Source organism: Scyliorhinus torazame, chromosome 7, assembly GCF_047496885.1.
Source record: "Scyliorhinus torazame isolate Kashiwa2021f chromosome 7, sScyTor2.1, whole genome shotgun sequence".
Classification (NCBI taxonomy): Eukaryota; Metazoa; Chordata; class Chondrichthyes; order Carcharhiniformes; family Scyliorhinidae; genus Scyliorhinus; species Scyliorhinus torazame.
Genome location: NC_092713.1, coordinates 46,576,031 through 46,595,006, shown reverse-complemented (window position 1 = coordinate 46,595,006; position 18,976 = coordinate 46,576,031). Strand labels below are relative to the sequence as shown.

Here is an 18,976-nt window from a genome sequence, read left to right as displayed (position 1 = left end):
TCAGAACTCAGAAAAATGGGACTTGAGAAAGGCAGTTGTGGACAATCAATCCATGCAAAGAAGTAGATGTGTGAGGCTCAAATAATCAATCATAGTAAAAGAAATAACAAGTAGCAGTATTAAAAATTTTGAATTTAATTTATGAACAGCATTATTGCAAAACAGCATTTTTGCTTCACTTTATTATTGGTGTTACAAAAGGCTGTTGGAAGTCATCACACTCAATATAACACTTATAGTTGCACGTGGCCAGAAGCCATAATACAACCATCAAGGAGTAGTCCAGGCTTCAGAAGTTGAAAGTTAGATATTTTATTTTCTTCTGTAACAAAACCAAATTGAAAAGGGCACAATCAAAACACGGAAGGGGATACTTGCATTGAAGGCAGTATTGTGAAGGTTCACTAGATTGGTCACAGGGAAGAGAGGGTTCCCTTCTGAGGAAAGGCTGAGTAAGTTATATATACCTCTGGAGTTTAGAAGAATGAGAGATGATATAAATGAAACAATCAAGGCTCTGAAAGAGCTTGACAGGGGAGGTTGTTTCCCCTGGCTGGCAATCTAGAACATGGGGCACAGTTTCAGGATAAGAGGATGATCATTTAAGACTAAGATGAGGAACAATTTCTTCACTCAAAGACTTAAGAATATTTGGAATTCTCTATCCTGGAGAAGTATGTATGCTCCACCACTCATTATATTTAAGGCTGGGATAGACAGACGTTTGGTCTCTCAGGGAATCTAGGGATTAAGGATTGGATAGGAAAGTTGGGTTTAAATTCACAATCAGCCGATTGAATGGCGGTAGAGGCTCGATGAGCCATATAGTCTATTCTTCCTCCTATTTCTTATGCTCTTACAACTTATATAACAGTAAGGTTTGTTTTAGCAATTGTACCACTTCAATTTACAAAAAAAAATCATATTTAAAGCACAATGTTTTCCATCTAAATTTATCTGAGGAAACATGCAGAAATTTCTATCCAAGTAAGCACGGAAATTAAAAGTTGCAAAAATTCATAGGTACACTTACTGTATCCCTTTCCTCTAATGCTGCCAAAACGAAGCACAGGTAACTGTGGTTGGGAGAGAGTGGTTTGTTGTAAAACCCTCCATAGGTCTGTTCATCACCAAGCATAAATGTGTCTGGTAACTTCTGCAGCTGAGCAGCAATATATGGCTTTGGTCTCTCAGACTGACGCCGTTGCCGGCTATGTTGTTGGCTTATACCTTCAAACAGCTAAACATACACACACAAATGCAATTTAGAAATGTGTCAAATTCTCCTGGTCACAAACAACACGGCACAGATTCACCTGTACTGGGAATCACAATGGGAATGCACAACCTGATCATCATTGCCAAACAATCCAGACAATAAAATCTCTCATTATTCCCATTTTCAGCTACCTGTTCTTCAGACGTACCAGAGGTCAAAGCTTTCCCTACTAAAAGAGGGCGACAAAAAACTGGATGGCAACAATATTCTTGCATATTTCTTTTTTTTAATAAATATTTTTATTCTCCTCCTTTTTCGCATTTATCAACATATTTACAACAACAAATAATTAAAAATAACAACAATTCTTGCATATTTCTTGCTTGTGTAGTCAGATACTGCTAGATACTTAAATTGCCCAGCTGCGATCATGGCAAGCAGCAGTACACAGTCTCGGGAGAAAAACTAAACAAATGTATTGTTTACCTATGCATTTTACTAGTGGTTCCAGAAAATGATCTCGCTTGTCAAAGTGGACAAAGAAGATTGTGGCTCTTTATTCCATAGCATTTAATATAAATTTACAAACTTGGTGCTGGCATGAACCAGTGATTAAAATCCAGTCAGCCAATGGATCTTATACAAGCCCACAAGCACAGACCAAATAAAACTGGCAAAGATCTTACAAAACTTTGCATGAGGGAAAAAAAAAAGAAATATTTTGAGATGAATAACTTGCATAAAAAGTGATTTTGTAATAAAGATCCAAAAGGAGAAATTTTCCACGTGCTAATTATTGTTGAGGACTCAATTTTTTCTCTATGAAGGATGATATACAAGCACGTTAGTGAAAAAGTCTGGAAATTGCATTGTTATTTAACAGATCTCAGCATTGCTGGATGCTTTCTCTCCCATACAGATCAGTGGATAAGCCCTTTGTACGTACAGTTTGACAACAGAACACAAACGTTAAGCTATGTACTGCTGTTATTTTGAAATCATTTTCCTAATTTAATTGTGATAGTTGGCCCCTGCATTTAAATAACAAGTTGTCATCCAAATATTAAGGCTGGAGGAGCGGTAGGATGAGGAAATATTAAAATTAGACTACATATCATTTACTAATGTCCTGCATATATTTGCCAATTCTCATTGTAAATGTAAATGGTTACGCAATTAACTCATAATAAATGACCTAAATGACAGAACATCACAATTGTATAAAATACAAGTTATAGGGTCTTGATTACAAAGCCTTACATCATCAAGGTCCATCTCCTCGGGATTCTGCAATTTGTCCGCAACACCACGTGTAGTCCTATCAATTGGTACCACAACAATGAAATACCACCTAAAAGAGAGGTTACATAGATACGATGATAAAGATGGACAATGGTCACAATTTAGAAACATATATAATAACCAATTTAAACCCCCGACACCTGATCGGAACCATACAGGTGGGGGAAAGGGTGCAGAGGTCCTGTAATGTTCCAGGCGGTCCTGAACAAGATTTCGCATGTCTGAATTCAGGCATGGGAAGACCATACATCCCAATGGAGGAGTCTAATCAGAATGGCAATGACACATGCCAAGCAATTTTAACTGGGTGGCCTTTTTCAATTCACAACGCTGCTTGCAAATATTTCTTGGATCTACCCATTTCAATGGCATATTGACAGGTCCCGTGTAACAATGTTTAATAACAAAAGGTGCCATCACATGCAAAAGCTGCGACATAACTTCAAATTGCAACATTCAATTTGGAGATAGACTTGCAAACTAGAATATTTAAGTATTAGCCTATTAAACATTATAATCTATTAAACATTACAGTACACATTTTTAATAGGAATAGGCACATGTATTTCCATAGCTACAATGATGCTGCATCACAAAAGGGTAAGGCAACTATGAAATAGCTCACACTGTAGTCCTCGACCGATCCCTGGCTTAATCAGGCTTTTGTATTAGGCTAGCAACAACAGCATTTTTGTGTACAAATATTTACATTTTAATACAATTGCACTATAAACAAAAAACTAAATCAATTTAGGTGATGGAAGTAGAACAATACATTTGTAAAAGGTAGCCAACTCATAACACTCTTTGAAAGAGCAGAAAAGCCAGGGGAGAACAGAATAATAGAATGTTTACAGCACTGAAAGAGGCCACTTGGCTCATCATGCCTGTGCCAGCTGAAAAATGAGCAACCAACCTAATCCGACTTTCCTGCATTTGCATGCAGGTTACAGTACTTAAGTACATATATCCAAGCACCTTTTGAATGAGTTGAGGGTTTCTGTCTCCACTTCCCTTTCAGGCAGTGAGTTTCAGATCCCCCACAACCCTCTGGTTGAAAAGAAAATCCTCCCTCTAATATTTCTACCAATCACTTTGAATCTATGCCCCCGAGTCACTGACCTCTCTGCTAAAGTAAATAGACCCTTCTGATCCCCCTAATCCAGGCCCCTTACAATTTTGTACATCTCAACCAAATCTCCTCTCAGTCCTCTCTGTTCCAAGGAGGACAACTGCAGCTTAACCAATCTTTCCTCATAGCTGCAATTTTCCAGTCCTGACAACATCCTTGTAAATCTCCTCTGTACCCTCTCTAAGACAATTATATCCTTTCCCTAATGCAATGAGCAAAACTGCACACAATACTCGTGTGGCCTAATAATGTTTTATACAGTTTCAGCATAACCTCCCTACTCATATTCTATGTCTTGGCTAATAAATTAAAGCTTTGTTTATGCCTTCTTAACCACCTTATCAACCTGTCCCGCTACGTTCAGGAATCTGTGGACATTCACTCGAAGGACCCTCACTTCCTCATCACCTCTCAGTATCCTCCCATTTATTGTGTACTAGTTTGCCTTGTTTGAGCTCTCCAACTGCATCACCTCACACTTATCCGGGTTAAATTCCATTTGCCACTTTTCTGTCCACCTGATCAGTTAATTGATATCTTCCTGCAGTCTACAGCAATCCTCTTCACTATCTACCAATTTGTGTCGACTGCAAACATCTTGATCAGTCCCCCTGCATTTACGTCCAAATCATTAATATATATCACAAAAAGCAAGGGACCTGACACTCAGCCCTGCGGGACTCCACTGGAAATAGCCGCTGCACCTTTCCTTGTTTCCTGTCGCTAAGTCAAATTTGTATCCAACTTACCACATTTCCCTGGATCCCATGGGCTTTTATTTTTTTAACCAGTCTGTCACCTGAGACCTTGTCAAAAGTCTTGCTAAAATCTATGTAGACTATATCAACTGCACTACCCTTCTTAATCCTCCGCGTTACTTCCTCAAAAAACTCAATCAAATTAGTCAAGCATGGCCTTCCCTTAACAAGTCCATGCTGACTATCCTTGATTATTCCATACCTTTCTAAGTAACAGTTTATCCTGTCCTTCAGAATGGATTCCAATAATTTATTTGCTAACAAGGTGAGACTGACTGGCTTCTACTTATTTGGTCTATCTCTCGCTCTGTCCTTTACTGGAGGAAGTGGGAGACCTTGGAGTGGATGACCACCGATCCCTGAAGGTAGAAGGACAGGTTGATAAGGTGTTAAAAAGATATGTGAAATTATTTCATTTATTAGCCGAAGCATAGAATATAAGAGCAGGGAGGTTATCCTGGAAATATAAAATATTAGTTAAGCAACAACTTGAGTACAACGTTAGCAGACATCCAATCCTCCGACAGCTCACCTGTATATAGTGGGGATTAGAAAATAATGGTCAGACATTTCACAATTTACTCCCGAGCTTCTTTAAGTAGCCTGGGTGCATTTCATCCATTCACAAAAAAACTGATATCAAGAGGCTGCTATCAAATATTATATGGACTTCAAAATATTGTGTCCACTTTTATTTTTAAAAGGCTGCTAAACTCTATACATTCTTTCAGGTAAGGTTAGTACTACGATTATGGTATGTTACGGAGGAACATACATGAGGGATTTCCCTAAATATTTCCCAAAGAAATTAATGTAATTCTCATTGTTTACTACCAAATATATCAGACTTGAGATGCTGTACCTGGAATTAAGAGCTAACTTGTTATGTTCTATTTTACATTTATATCTTAGTGACTTTAGTTTTGCCTTTATATTTTAAAAATAAATTGAGAGTAACCAATTATTTTTTTTCCAATTGAGGGGCAATTTAGCGTGGTCAAACTCACTCCGACACGGGGAGAATGTGCAAACTCCACACGGACAGTGACCCAGGGCCGGGATTTGAACCCGGGTCCTCAGTGTTGTAGGCTGCAGTGCTAACCACTACACCACATGCCGCCCCGAGTTTTGTATTTATAAAGCTTTCTGGAATCAGAGATGTAACAAAATCCCATTATGCTTTTTAAGTTTTACAAGAAACAAAGTCCTCCAATTTAAAGTGCTTAAACCTAGACCTCAGTACAGTTCAGATGGTGCAATGTTTTAACAATCATGTGATATTTGGTTTGAAGTAGAATAATGGATATGGACTGATTAGGAATGTTTAAATTCTGTATCATCCCCTCCCACCCTGATACAGGCAACAGGACATGCAAAGCTTATAAATGATGACATCATCATTACAGTGTAATATTACTAACATTATACATGTTTCAAAGAGACTTTTTGCATGGTTTAGAAAAAAAATAGTCCTTGAGAAATGGGTCAGCATGTTAATAAGAGGATTTGCAAATCCAGTGAAGTCCATAAATAACGTTTCAGCTTACTTGACATCGGATGTGGTCTGGACCTTGGGCAAGTTGATCGGCAATTTACCATCCTGGATATTCTTGCTGACAACGATTGGTTTTGTGCTCAGCAAGTTGGGAGCAGTACGGATCGATACCACTTGCTGTAGTCCGCCAGCACTATTCCCACGGTTTGTTAATACAAAGGAGTATTCAGTATTAGGCTGAAGGTTTGTAATAAGTTTTCGCATTGATTGTCCATCTACCTCTACGCTTTGGCCATTATATAATATCTGAGAAAGAAATAAGGAAAGACATATAATAAATTGATACCAAAGGTCATATTTAACTTTGTTTGTTTGTTTTTGATCAAAGCGGGTGATCAACATCAAGTGTGCAATACACGGTGCCAAGGACCCAGGTTTGATCCCGGCCCCAGATCACTGTCAGTGTGGAGTTTGCACATTCTCCCCGTGTCTGCGTTGGTCTCACCCCCACAACCCAAAGATGTGCAGGGCAGGTGGATTCGTCACACTCAATTGCCCCTTAATTAGAAAAAAATGTCTAATTTACTTCAATTTTTTTTTAAAGTGTGCAATATAAACAGGGAGCATAGTATGTTGCAGCCTTTTAATAAAAGATCGCCGGACTGCAAGATAAATTGAGTAGTTTGTTACCATCTACAATTACTTTATTGCAGTTTCCCAACTAAACCAATGTATTCGGTTACAACGTGAAATATAATTTATTATGCTGATTGCATGGTTTAAAAGTTTTATCTACCACTTTCCTTTCTAGGCAGCTTGTAAAAAATATTAGATCATCGTTCTTATAGAGTGTCCTGGATTATCGATGTACCCCATTGCTCAAAAAGTTATTTTCTTGGCACTCACCATGCATTATCGGATGGCAACAGTAGGTGAATTTCTAAGTCTGATAGCTGAAACCCCATCCAAAGTTCAAATCAACTTAGAAAATATGAACAGGAGTCGGCCATTCGGCCCTACGAACCTGCTCCACCATTCACTATGATCATGGCTGACCATCCAACTAAGTAACCTGTTCCTGATTTTTCCCCTGTATCTGTGGACCCCTTTAGCCCCATAAGCTATAGCCAACTCCTTCTTGAAAACAATAAAATGTTTTGGCCTCAACTACTTTTTGTGGTAGTAAATTCCACAGGCTCACCACTCTCTGGGGAAAGAGATTTCTCCTCATCCCAGTCCAAAATTTTTATCCCTTGTCCTTTGATTGTGACCTCTGATTCTGGACTCCCCTGCCTTCGGAAAAATCCTTCCTGCATCAACCCTGCCTGGTCCTCTTTCTATGAGATCACCCCCATATTCTTCGAAACTACAGCGAATATAATCCTAACTGACTCAATCTCTCCTCATATGCCAGTCTCGCCATTCCTGGAATCAGTCTGGTAAACCTTTGCTGCACTCCCTCTATTTAAAATGTAGGAGATCAAAACTGCACATAATATTCCAGGTGTGGTCTCACCAAGGCCCTGTATAATTGCAGCAAGACATCCCTGCTCCTGTACTCTAATCTTCTCCCTATGAAAGCCAACATACCATTTGCCTTTTTTACTGCCTGTTGCACTTGTGTGCCAACTTTCAGCGACTGGTGTACAAGGACACCTAGGTATTGTTGCACATTCCCCTCTCTCAATCTTTAGCCTTTCAGATAATAATTTGCCTTTCTGTTTTTGCTACCAAAGTGGATAATTTCATATTTATCCACATTATACTTTATCTGCCATCCATTTGCCCACTCAATCAACTTGTCCAAATCACACTGAAAAATCTCTGCATTCTCCTCAGAGCTCACCCTCCCACCCAGTTTTACAGACATTACTGTGCAGAAGGAGGCCATTCGGCCTTTCGAGTCTGCACCGACCCTTGGAAGGAGCACCCACACCTCCACCCTATCCCCGTAACTCCACCTAACCTTTTTGGACACTAAGGGCAATTTAGCATAGCCAATCCACCGAACCTGCACTTCTTTGGACTGTGGGAGGAAACTCGAGCACCCGGAGGGAACCCACACAGACACGGGGAGAACGTGCAGACACTGCGCAGACAGTGACCCAAGCCGGGAATCGAACCTGGACCATGGAGCGGCGAAGCAACTGTGCTAACCACTGACTACCCAATTAGTCATCTGCAAATTTGGAGATATTGCATTTAGTTCCCTCATCTAAATAATGAATATATATTGTGAATAGCTAGGATCCTAGCATTGATGCCTGTGATACCCACTAGTCACTTCCTGCCATTTGTACTGTTCTTCTGAATAGCGTATTTTTAACCTCACCCAACAAATAAGACAAAGTCAAGGAATTCCCAATCTGAAATTTGAATGAACTTGAATGGAGATAGCAATTGTGTGATTTATGAGAGATGGAAATAATTCTTCCAGCTGTGAGCATGTTAATCAAACTTTCAGGCTACAATGTTAAACCAACCTTAAAAGACACTCCTGGCTTGTATGTCTCTGGTACTTCCCAGCTCAGCAGCACTGATGTCTTCATCACTGCCTTCACCCGAAAATTCTTAGCAAACACTAAGGAAAATGTCAAAAGTATCACTTGTATTCACATAAACAAAAATAGATTTTCCAGAATATGGCACCTGCAATTCTACATTACTAGCATGGTCTTGGTATGGCTCTAGGCTGTACAGTGACAGAGCGGTGTAATTGTTCATTCCCAAGTGCAAACTCCACTGTATTGAATGAAGACTGTAGGGCTTGGTTTCTTCTACCCTGCATAAATCAGGTGTGGACGAGGAGGCAGGCAAATTTATTCTTTGGCTTTCACGTGTATCACTTTTAGTTGAAAATAGGAGATGTCGATGTAGCAACAAAGGAAACTGTCAAATTTTGCTATTCTTCTTGGCATTCATTCAAGTTTGGTTGTGATTGGAAACTTCGCACTCTGGAGGGTACATGAGCAAACTAATTCCTCCCAACTATTGTATACAAAAATCTAAAGCCAGAGATACCAATCTACATAGGTTTTAAATAAAAGGATGCTACACAAAAATAACATGCAATAAAGACAAATCAACCGTGAAATATGTAATAAAAATAGAAAATGCCAGGTAAATTCAGCTATCTGGTAGCATGAGGAGAGAGAAACAGAGTTAACATTTCGAGTCCATATGACCCCAGAAGGGTCATATGGACTCAAAACGTTAACTCTGTTTTTCCCTCTCCACAGATGCTGTCAGACTGCCTGAGATTATAAAGATGATGATAAAGATTATCCAGTATTTTCCTTTTTCATTTCAGATTTCCAGTATCCGCAGTAGTTTGCTTTCATTTGAGTGAAATAAACATGTTGACATACTTGATAAAAGCAAATTAATGCGGATGCTGGAATCTGATACGAAAGAGAAAATGCTGGAAAATCTCAGCAGGTCTGGCAGCATCTGTAGGGAGGGAAAAGAGCGAACGTTTCGAGTCCGATGACTCTTTGTCAAAGCTAACAGACAGAGAAAGTGGGAAATATTTATACTGTGAAGTGAGAATGAAAGATGAGTCATAGCCACAGAAACCCAGGGAAACCGGGTGCTAATGGCCACAGAAAGCAAGGGGAAAGAGTGCTAATGGCAGTCCCCAGAGAGAACAAAAGATGTGAACGGTCAAACAGCAGAGAAACTAACATCAGAGGATGAACTGTTGATGTGGGGGGAGGGGAAGGGGGAAGCAAAGAGGAGAAAGGGTAAGAAAAGGTGGATAAGATGGGGGGGGGGGTTAAATATATATTAAGAAAGACAAGAAAGAAAGAAATGGTAAAAGACAGTTAAAATGAAATGGGATGAAAACAAATGGGTCGAGGTGGGGTAGAGCTGATCATCTGAAGTTATTGAATTCGATGTTGAGATGGGAAGTCTGTCACATGCCTAACTGGAAGATGAGATGTTGTTCCTCCAGTTTGCGTTGAGCTTCACTGGAACATTGCAGCAGGCCAAGGACAGACATGTGGGCATGGGAGGAGGGTCTTTTGAAGGACCCTGACCTTCCCGTTGCTTGGCATTTTAACAAAAGACCCTCAGTAACAAAACCTCAAGAGGAGCGCATTAATCAGTAACAAAACCTCAAGAGGAGTGCATTAAACCTAAAGTTTCAGGGATTGAGAAGGATAGTAAAACAGTCTGGAGCCCAAGCAATTTCAATGCTGTCCTCTGCCCTGTTTTGACTATAGTAACCTGTGACAGCATGTCGGAGAGATGCTCTGAGTAGCGTGGGGAGGGAAGCGAACATTAAGAATGCTCCTGGCAACTTGATACAACACCTGACAGATCCAGTAAGACCTATACTAGCTCAGAGCCCTACTGGGTCTGCCCAAAAGATCATCAATTTTAGAGGTAAAAATGGGTTTCCCATTATAGTTTGAGTTTTTCATGGCCTTGCTTCACCTGCACACAGGAAATGTGTGGCTTTGCTGAACCTCTGTAAGTGCAGCCTGTAAAGGACCCCAGCTCAGTGGTTTGAGGCACAGTTCACATTGCATCTGGCCAGGTGTCACACTCAAAGATGCTTCCAGCAATGGAGGAACGACCCTGGAATTTTGGGCTCTTGCTGACCATCATTCACTCAAGTGCCAAAATCATCACTTAATGTCAATTTAAGTGGAAATGCCACTCAAGGTCTTGTTATTTTCAAAACTTCTTACCTTGGTCAACTGGCATGGTACGGGACTGAATACTAGGACTGTATGGACCATGCCCTTTGGAAGTGTGAGCTCTCACTCGGATGTCGTAAGTGGTATCTGGTTTCAGACTGCTCAAAGTTATTTGAGTTTCATTAGTAGTATTGGTGAGGTCCTTTTGACTGTTGATATCACGGAACAACACTGTGTAGAGGATCATCTTCCCATTTCTCTCTGTCACAACTGGTGGGTCCCATGAAAGCTCAGTGGTGGATGTTGTAAGTCCCACAACACGCAGATTTTGTGGGAACCCACTTGGTATTTCTTCCTGTGTTACAATTCTTTTCACCGTGTCCTCACCGAATCCAGCTTTGTTTTTGGCACTCAGCCTGAAGAAGTATGTGGCCCCCTTGTGTAGGTTTATAACGGTGTAATGATTATCATTCTTACTAAGTTCAATGATGTTGGGTTTGTCTTCATCGCTCCGGCTGTACTGCAGTCGGAAACCTAGAAGATCATCCACCATTTGTGGTGGTGGCTGCCACTGAATGAGCGCTGTGCACATTTGAGTGACACTGATAACCATTGCTGGCATGCCTGGAACTGAAGAACAAAACAGAAGAATAATGAACTAATGAGTACACCTTCATCTAGCTCAAACTAATGGGCATTAGTTCCAAAATAATTAAACATCTCAAAAACCAATGAATCAGGCAAAAATAAGCGAAGGTGAATCTAAATCACACATTATTGATGGTTTAGCACTTAGTTTTTCTTCCTCCCTCACTGTACTGGTAAAACTATATATTCTGAATTAATTGACATGTAGTCTTTCTATTCCTAGTCTAATTGTAACAAATATCAACAGAATTAATTTATTTAAACTCTTCAATGGTCAAGCTGGCAAAGATATTTCACTAACCCATAAAGGTGAGGAAGTGCCAGGTTTGATTATTCTTATCCAACTTGTACCATTACTGATGAAGTCTCTTTGTGGCTAAACTTAAATAAAAGTCCTATTATAACATTACCAGTTCTACATAACCCCCATTCACCACTACCGGTAGCAATAACCCTAATCACTTATTTAGTTCTTCACAAAGAATCCTGCTATGCTGTCAAACCTGGTGAAGCATAGGACTAACAGGGTCTTGCTGCAATTTAACAATTCCTCCTGCATTATACTGTATTAACAACTTTCATTGACTTCCCTACAGGAAAGCATCTGGTACATTCTCATTGTGCAAGTAAATTATTTTCTTTGGTATTTAAGTGCTGCCATTTTCTAATTTATTAATGCTATTATTGGAAATTTAAACTATTTAAATGTAATAAAAACAGAAAGTTCTGGAAAAACTAAGTAGGGCTGGCAGCATCTGTGGAGAGAGAAACGGAGTTAACATTTCGAGTTCAAAATGACTTTGTTGGAACTGAGAGGTGATAAATATTATGCTGTTGAAAGAATGGGGGGCTGGTGGTGGTGTAGTGTCAGGTGAAATAAAAGGGGAGATCAGGGATAGGTTAGAGGGCAGAAGGAGTTTAATGGAAAAATGTTGTGGAACACAAGGCATTGGGAATGGTAATGAAGATGCAAAGCATTGGCCCAGAGCAGTTGCTCATAGCAGAATAAAGTTCAGTGCTGCCTGAAATCAAAATAGCAGAACATACATAGAAATATGCATAGTAAATAGAAGGAGAAGGCCATTCAGCTCTTCGAGTCTGCTCTGTCATTCATTATGATCATGGCTGATCAAGTTCGATACCCTAATCCTGCCTTCCCCCCCATATTCCTTGATTCCGTTAGCTCCAAGAGCTATATCTAATGTATAATGTTACATATTATAGTAAAATAAAATTTAGTGCTGTGTGAAGCAAAAACATGAAAACAAAATAATTGTAACACCTCCCCCTGTCCCCAAGTGCCAGTCTGTATCTTGTTCTAATGTTTTTACTTTCAGATAGTGTTGACCTTTACTCTATTAACAGATTCTGATATTTCATTTTCAGACAGCACTGACCTTTAGTCTGCTATGAACACCTACTCTGGATCAATGTTTTGTGTATTTTATACTATCCTGACCACTCCTTTTGCCTTATGTTCCATGATATCTTTGTCATTTAATCTCCCCACTCTCTAACCTATCGCTGACCTTTTCTTTTGTTCCACCTGACCCTCACCCTTTTTTTCAACAGCATAAAACAAACATATTCTTATTTGTAACTGAAGAGAGGTAGAAGTCATACTGGATTCGAAACAATGGGCTGAATTCTCTGTTCCTGAGGCTAAGTGCTGGAGAATCTGTGGGAGTTTCATGAGAGGAAAATTGGCGTGAATCCGGTGAGGGGCTAGCACTGGCGCCGCATGAAACGCCCGCGCATCATACCGAAAACAGCCAGAGAATCATTGGGTCCTGGGCTGCGCGTGCGCACGGCTGACGACCTGCACCGGTCGTGCCGTAAAACATGGCGCCGGCCATGCTTGAACCCTAATCCGTCAACCGCGATCCCACGGCCCATCCCCCACCAGTCCCCACAGCTTTAGCAGAAGCCCTCCCCTGGCCAACGGCACGGATCCCGGACGAGTGTGGCGCTGCTGGACACTGTCCGCAGCCGGCACGCCGGGTACCCGATCGTTGGGGCCACACGTGGCTCACGCCGTTGGGAACTTGGCAACGGCGCGATTATGCCGGTTTGGAAGGGACGGAGCATGGTGGACCTGCAGGTAAACTGGTGCCTGCTCCGATTCCGGCATCGGAATCTATTCTCCGCCTGATCGGTGATCACAATTTCGGCACCGGGCTTCGGGGAATCCAGCCCAATAACTCTGTTGTTTCTCTCTCCACTGATGCTGCCAGACCTATTGAGTTTTTCCAGAACTTCTGTTTTTATTTCAGGTCTCCAGCATCTGCAGTATTTTGCTTAAATAAATTAATGTGGAATAGCTGGAGTGAGGATTTATATCAATATCAAGCCAAATTAAAAACTTTTCTTGAGAATTTGTCCTTTTACCGGAAGAAACTCTCTAAGAAACAAATTATGTCTAATATTATGTGACTCCAACTTACCAGTTCCTGAAGTAGTAACGAGCCTGGGTTTGCTACGAGCTCCATCACCTCTGGTGGTGTATGCTGCTACAGTAATGGAATATGTTGTTTCAGGCATCAGTCCCCCAATAATGGCTTCCTATTATTAAATGCACCAGAAGCAAATAATTTACAATATTAATCTATTCACATAGCACCCCAGCATTACAATATGCTAATAACGAACAATGATGTTAGAGCAGACAATTGGAATCCTGGCCAATGGGCTTAGCAAAAATGGTCTGATCGGCAAAGGGAGAAAACATGAATCAACATATTGTATCAGAAAGTGATACGGATATACATTCAGGATTTTGACAGTTTACTATATTATGGTATATAGAGCTCATGGCTTTCATAAATGTGTCTTGCAACTGATTAAAAATTAGCATGGATTTAAATGTTTTATTACCTATGCTAAGAAAAATGAAAATGGTTTTAAATAATCTGTGACTCCAGAACATAGTAACAATTTAATTTAAAAGAATAACTAAATGCACATCCCAGGTCAAATTAATCACAAGCCATTGTGAGTTTATCATGTTTTGTACTGCATTTTGTTAGCATGAATGATTGCAATAAAATTTGCATCCTAGCTAATTAAACCAGGTGCATTATTTGTGTGTAATCCAGGTTAAACAACCAGATCTTCCAGCAGTCCTTGTCTAAACTGAAGAGCTGAGTTCAACAAACCACAGAAATTTCACATAAATTAATAACATAAATGGAATAATGCATTAAAATCAAATAAGATTAATTGGGGCAATAATTTGTAGAAATCATAAAGCAACACCAATGCACTGCAAACCACCATTTCCACACATGCATTCAGGTATACACACTCCCGCCTTCATCTAAGCTCCTACAGTCAACTGTATATGGCTCGGCTTCATCTAGGACAATTAGCAAAGATGTTCATTTTTGTATTAAAAGGAAATACCCATTGTTCAGGCCAAAACATCAGCCTTTTCTCCTCTGTGATACTGTTTCTCTTACAGTTGGAAAAGCTCATCTGTGGACGGATGAGCACTAAAATGATTCATAATTTACCAAATTAGTGTTCTGGACACTAAACGAAATAACCAGGTTGTTGTCTTGCTCATTTTCAAAATAGGAAATGGGAATTCCTGCTGTTCCAAAATAATTCAAAATGTTTATTCTGTTTGGTAAGAAAATACATCACTTGGGTGAAAAATTGCTGCTACATCATTCCACCAAATACACAACTGGGCTGGGAATATTGATTTGTGTTTCTTGCCTATAACAACTCACATAACTTCAGAGGTTAGGATGGGAATTATTAATTTAAACAAGTATGATTGGATTTTCCTCTTCCTGACTGCTAATGTGACTTCTATGGAGCCAGCAGTTATCCTAGTTGGAGATCATTCGGCATTCATGCTGACATCCCAACAGGATAACTTTGACAAAGAGTCAATTCAGACTTGAGACTTCGCTCTGTTCTCTCTCCACAGCTGCTGGCAGACCTGCTGCGATTGTCCAGCATTTTCTGTTTTTGTTTCAGACTCCAAAATCCGCAGTAATTTGCTTTTATCCCAGCAGGATCAGTCAACAGGTGGAAACTGCTGGTGACCCTTTACAAACATGGGTAGTGCAACATTGCACAGCGGGGCAAGAGCAGCATCAAAGGTGCAAAAAAAGTCCAAAGGCTACAGTAAGGGATTAAACCAAGACCTTTTGCAGGGACAGAGTACGGAAAATTTGGATTTGGACAGCGAGGACGCAGTAGGTCTTATCGCCCAATTTTCTTCAATTTCCCATTACTATCTAGCTCATAGGATTTTGTCATCTTGTAACTTACTGTTTATAAATAAATGAAATTAATAAAAGAAAGTCAATCAGTTTGGAGAAGGGCATGTCCTCAAAAATATCCTCAGGCAAGGAGGCAGACATAAAAACAAGATACGTTATACATTTGCTTACTGTCAGCACAGAGAATGGTAGTTCACTGTGGGCTTTGTTCTCTGTCAGTGATCCTTTCCTTTTTTTTTTATCACAAATCTTTCATGGCATGTTAAGAACAAGGCAGGTTGATCTTTATCAGGATTTTCTGCCCATATAGTCTGGAGAACTGCCCAGCTTAGTGATTCAACATTACTGGTTTACACAAACCAGTTCAGTACAAAACAAGTCTCACAAGCAACACATCACACGCAACATAGTGAAGAGAAGAAAAAGGACACATTGTGCCAGCACCATTGCAAAAGGCAATAAAACGTAGATTTCAATCTACAAATAGAACATCCATTAGATTCTCCCAGCAAAGTTTATTTCTCATGCAACCGTCTAATTCAGAGAGCAGAGAAAGTTCAATACCAAATGGCATTGCAGGGATGTCAAAGAGAGGCAGTCAACAAAAGTGTACACTGCACTTTTCTATTTCCTTAATTTCCATCCAAAAACTCAACATCTGAATACCAATCTACACTATCTTATGCTTATTGTCACTACTTAACCCCAGAGGTAAACTGAACAATAATGAGCTGCAAACAAATGTACTTGTTTTCTAGGAATCCAGCAATGTGATTTTGTAGGGATTTGATAATAAAGTCAGGAATTGATCTCAACTTGCATAAAATAGTTCTAACATTAAGCGTGAACTAGCTGAAAATTAATAGTTTTTTACAGTTGTAATGATTTTGCTGATTCTTCCATTAAGTATTTCCATAGTCACAGAGTGACCTTCAGATATAAGGACAAGTCAATAAACTGTAGCTTCTCTCATTACCAGGGGGTCCTGCTAAAATGTACAATTTCACAATTTAGATGAACTGGAAGAGTTGTGATGTACCAGAACTCTATTTGCGAGTCACAAGCACTATTAGTGCTTGGATGATTGAAACCCTCGGAATTGCAACACTACAATTCTCCACTTGCGGGTTTGTGTTGAGAATAATTGCTTTCAATGAGCTTGGCAAAGAATTTGTAATTCCAATGATAGCCTAACCATAAACAGGAGATTCCTAAATCTCACCCCATTCCAATTGTTTTACATTATTGTAAACGGAAAATTTATGAGCAAACTGCATGACTGTCCAGATTATTCTGGAAAAAAGGCTGCCTTTATTAAAATGCAAAACTGGTTTCGGATTGTCTATGTCAGTCAGCACAGAAAAAAAAAAATCAAATTTGTTGAATTTTGTGAATTAATTAATTGATTAATCGAATAAAATCTGTATCTAACCAACACCTTGATCTCTAATGCTGTTCACCTTTAGCCCAGAGGCATCCTGTTTCCCACAAGGAAAGGCAGAAGTTATCAATGCCATCACTTGTTTGGGCACAGAGCAATTTTGGCATCAAAGTTAAGGAATGTACTATCGCCTTACTTTAATAAACATACCAATTGTGTAAGCTACACAGTATTCTTAAAGACCCTACACATTTCATCACTATTTAAACCACATCTATTATATTCATCTTTGACATCCCTCTGATGACTTGATAGAAAGCCCATGCCCAGACTTGCACATGTTTATTACTCACATAGTCCTGGGTGTCCTCAGACTCCCACTGAATGGATGGGATGGGGAAAATAAAGACAATTAGAAAGAAGGGATTAGAGGGAAGACAATCTTGACTGGATTAGTAAGGATACATGCTAACTATGAATAGAAAAAAAAGAACATATTTTAAAATAGCAACTTTCAGACTGCATTGCACAGCAATTAGTATAGTTTATTATTTATTGCTTCACTCTCGAAGGTTCAGCCATCTGCATTCACAGCGGTAGTGTTTGGGATTTGCTCACATTAATACCTGCCGCTTACCCTTTGTTTAACAGTTACCTCTTATGGCACACAGCACTTGGCCAATTATTTAATGCCACATACTTCAGGTTATCTAATGCAAATTCAGATATATAATACAGAAATAAAGTCTAAAAATTACACATGAACACGTGCATACACACACATTATAAAATTAAACCTTTACCAAATCCATATCTACAACAGCATACAGTCACAATGTCCCAGACAACTTCAATTTATTTTCTGCTAATTTGGATTTATGCATATGGTTTATTCACATAATTTCACCGACATAAAATTATGTTCTGTTCTTGAAATTACAACATATATCACCATAAATACAAGAGGCATTAATCAGTTGAATCAATTCCCATCTCAAACACAATGACATTTTAGCCTAGAACAAGAAAAATGCCCATTTGTATGCAACAGGAAATATGATTTTGGCAGAATGAAGTTCCTCAGTATGAGAATTAATGTCTGCTGCAAGACACCAAATTTAGATATATCTAATCTAAAGCTTTGCACCAGGATGAGTCACACCAGGTACACTGACAAATAAGGGACAGGCAAAGCTAGTATTCATAGATTGTTGGATTTCTGCTTTTGTTAGCAATAAAAACAAATTTATTGTTTGATGCACAATATATTTTCAAGTAATCAACTGTAAAAAATGTATTGATAAACTGCTAGTAACCATCAAGTTTTTTAATCCTATGTAAATATAATTTCAATCTAATTTCAGTGCAACATTCATAAGCAATAGAGAGAGTTGATGAAAGGAGTGCAAGGATGTTACATATACGGATTAAGTGCCACATAATATGCTTATTTGGAAAACATATATCTGTGGAAATAAAACAGGTGGTAGCTTGTGATAGGCCAAGAAAAAGCAGAAAACAGTGGGGAATGGGTATTGTTCAAACTGGAGAGCATTGTTACGATCCCAGTTGGTGCTATAACTGAATGGGAAGATTCCAGAATGGAACCCCCTGCCTCAAAAGACCATATTTAGTATATATTTTTAAATAAAATGTGGAGGAACAGAGTCACAGGACCGTTTTAGCAAGAAAAAAACATTTATTAAACATGAAAAATTGGATTACGATACAATGCTCCTTTACTCCTCCCCCTATGATTGTAAGATTAACCTGGATTACAAAATACATCTTCAGCTACAATGGTCTCATTAACACACAAAGTGCCTTGACATTTTTTTTTTTAAAATTGAAAGTATTTTAAATATATAATGACAAAAACACGAAAGCCAACCATGGTAACAGATAACAACCGCACGCCCACCCCCCACATCACCCCAAACAACAGCTCCATCTCACCTCACTGCAACTCACCTGTACCCGCTTCTCTTTTCCAATTTATCGACCCCCCAAACAGAAAGTAAACACCACTCGCCCCTGCTGACGACTCAATGCTCCTTAAAGAAGTCGATAAACAGTTTCCACCTCAAGGTGAACCCCTTCTCCACCGCCTGAATGGCAAACTTTTTAATTTGTTCCGCCAAATCACTCACCCAAGTCCCG

General features: G+C 39.4%; 1 protein-coding gene across 10 annotated transcripts in view; it reads right to left on the bottom strand.

The window, feature by feature from the left end:
• Positions 1-18,976, bottom strand: part of ptprfa (protein tyrosine phosphatase receptor type Fa) — a 662,508-nt gene that overhangs the window by 177,006 nt on the left and 466,526 nt on the right. For 6 of the 10 annotated variants that reach the window (XM_072510632.1, XM_072510639.1, XM_072510635.1 and 3 more), the window contains 7 exons: positions 17,170-17,196; positions 13,645-13,762; positions 10,604-11,182; positions 8,390-8,487; positions 5,959-6,212; positions 2,480-2,570; positions 1,034-1,240 (listed from right to left, as the gene is read on the bottom strand). In XM_072510632.1, the coding sequence (XP_072366733.1) occupies positions 1,034-1,240; positions 2,480-2,570; positions 5,959-6,212; positions 8,390-8,487; positions 10,604-11,182; positions 13,645-13,762; positions 17,170-17,196 (1,374 nt within the window). The remainder of the gene's footprint in view (positions 1-1,033; positions 1,241-2,479; positions 2,571-5,958; positions 6,213-8,389; positions 8,488-10,603; positions 11,183-13,644; positions 13,763-17,169; positions 17,197-18,976) is intronic. The other 4 variants (XM_072510637.1, XM_072510641.1, XM_072510638.1 and 1 more) reach the window with 1 other exon arrangement.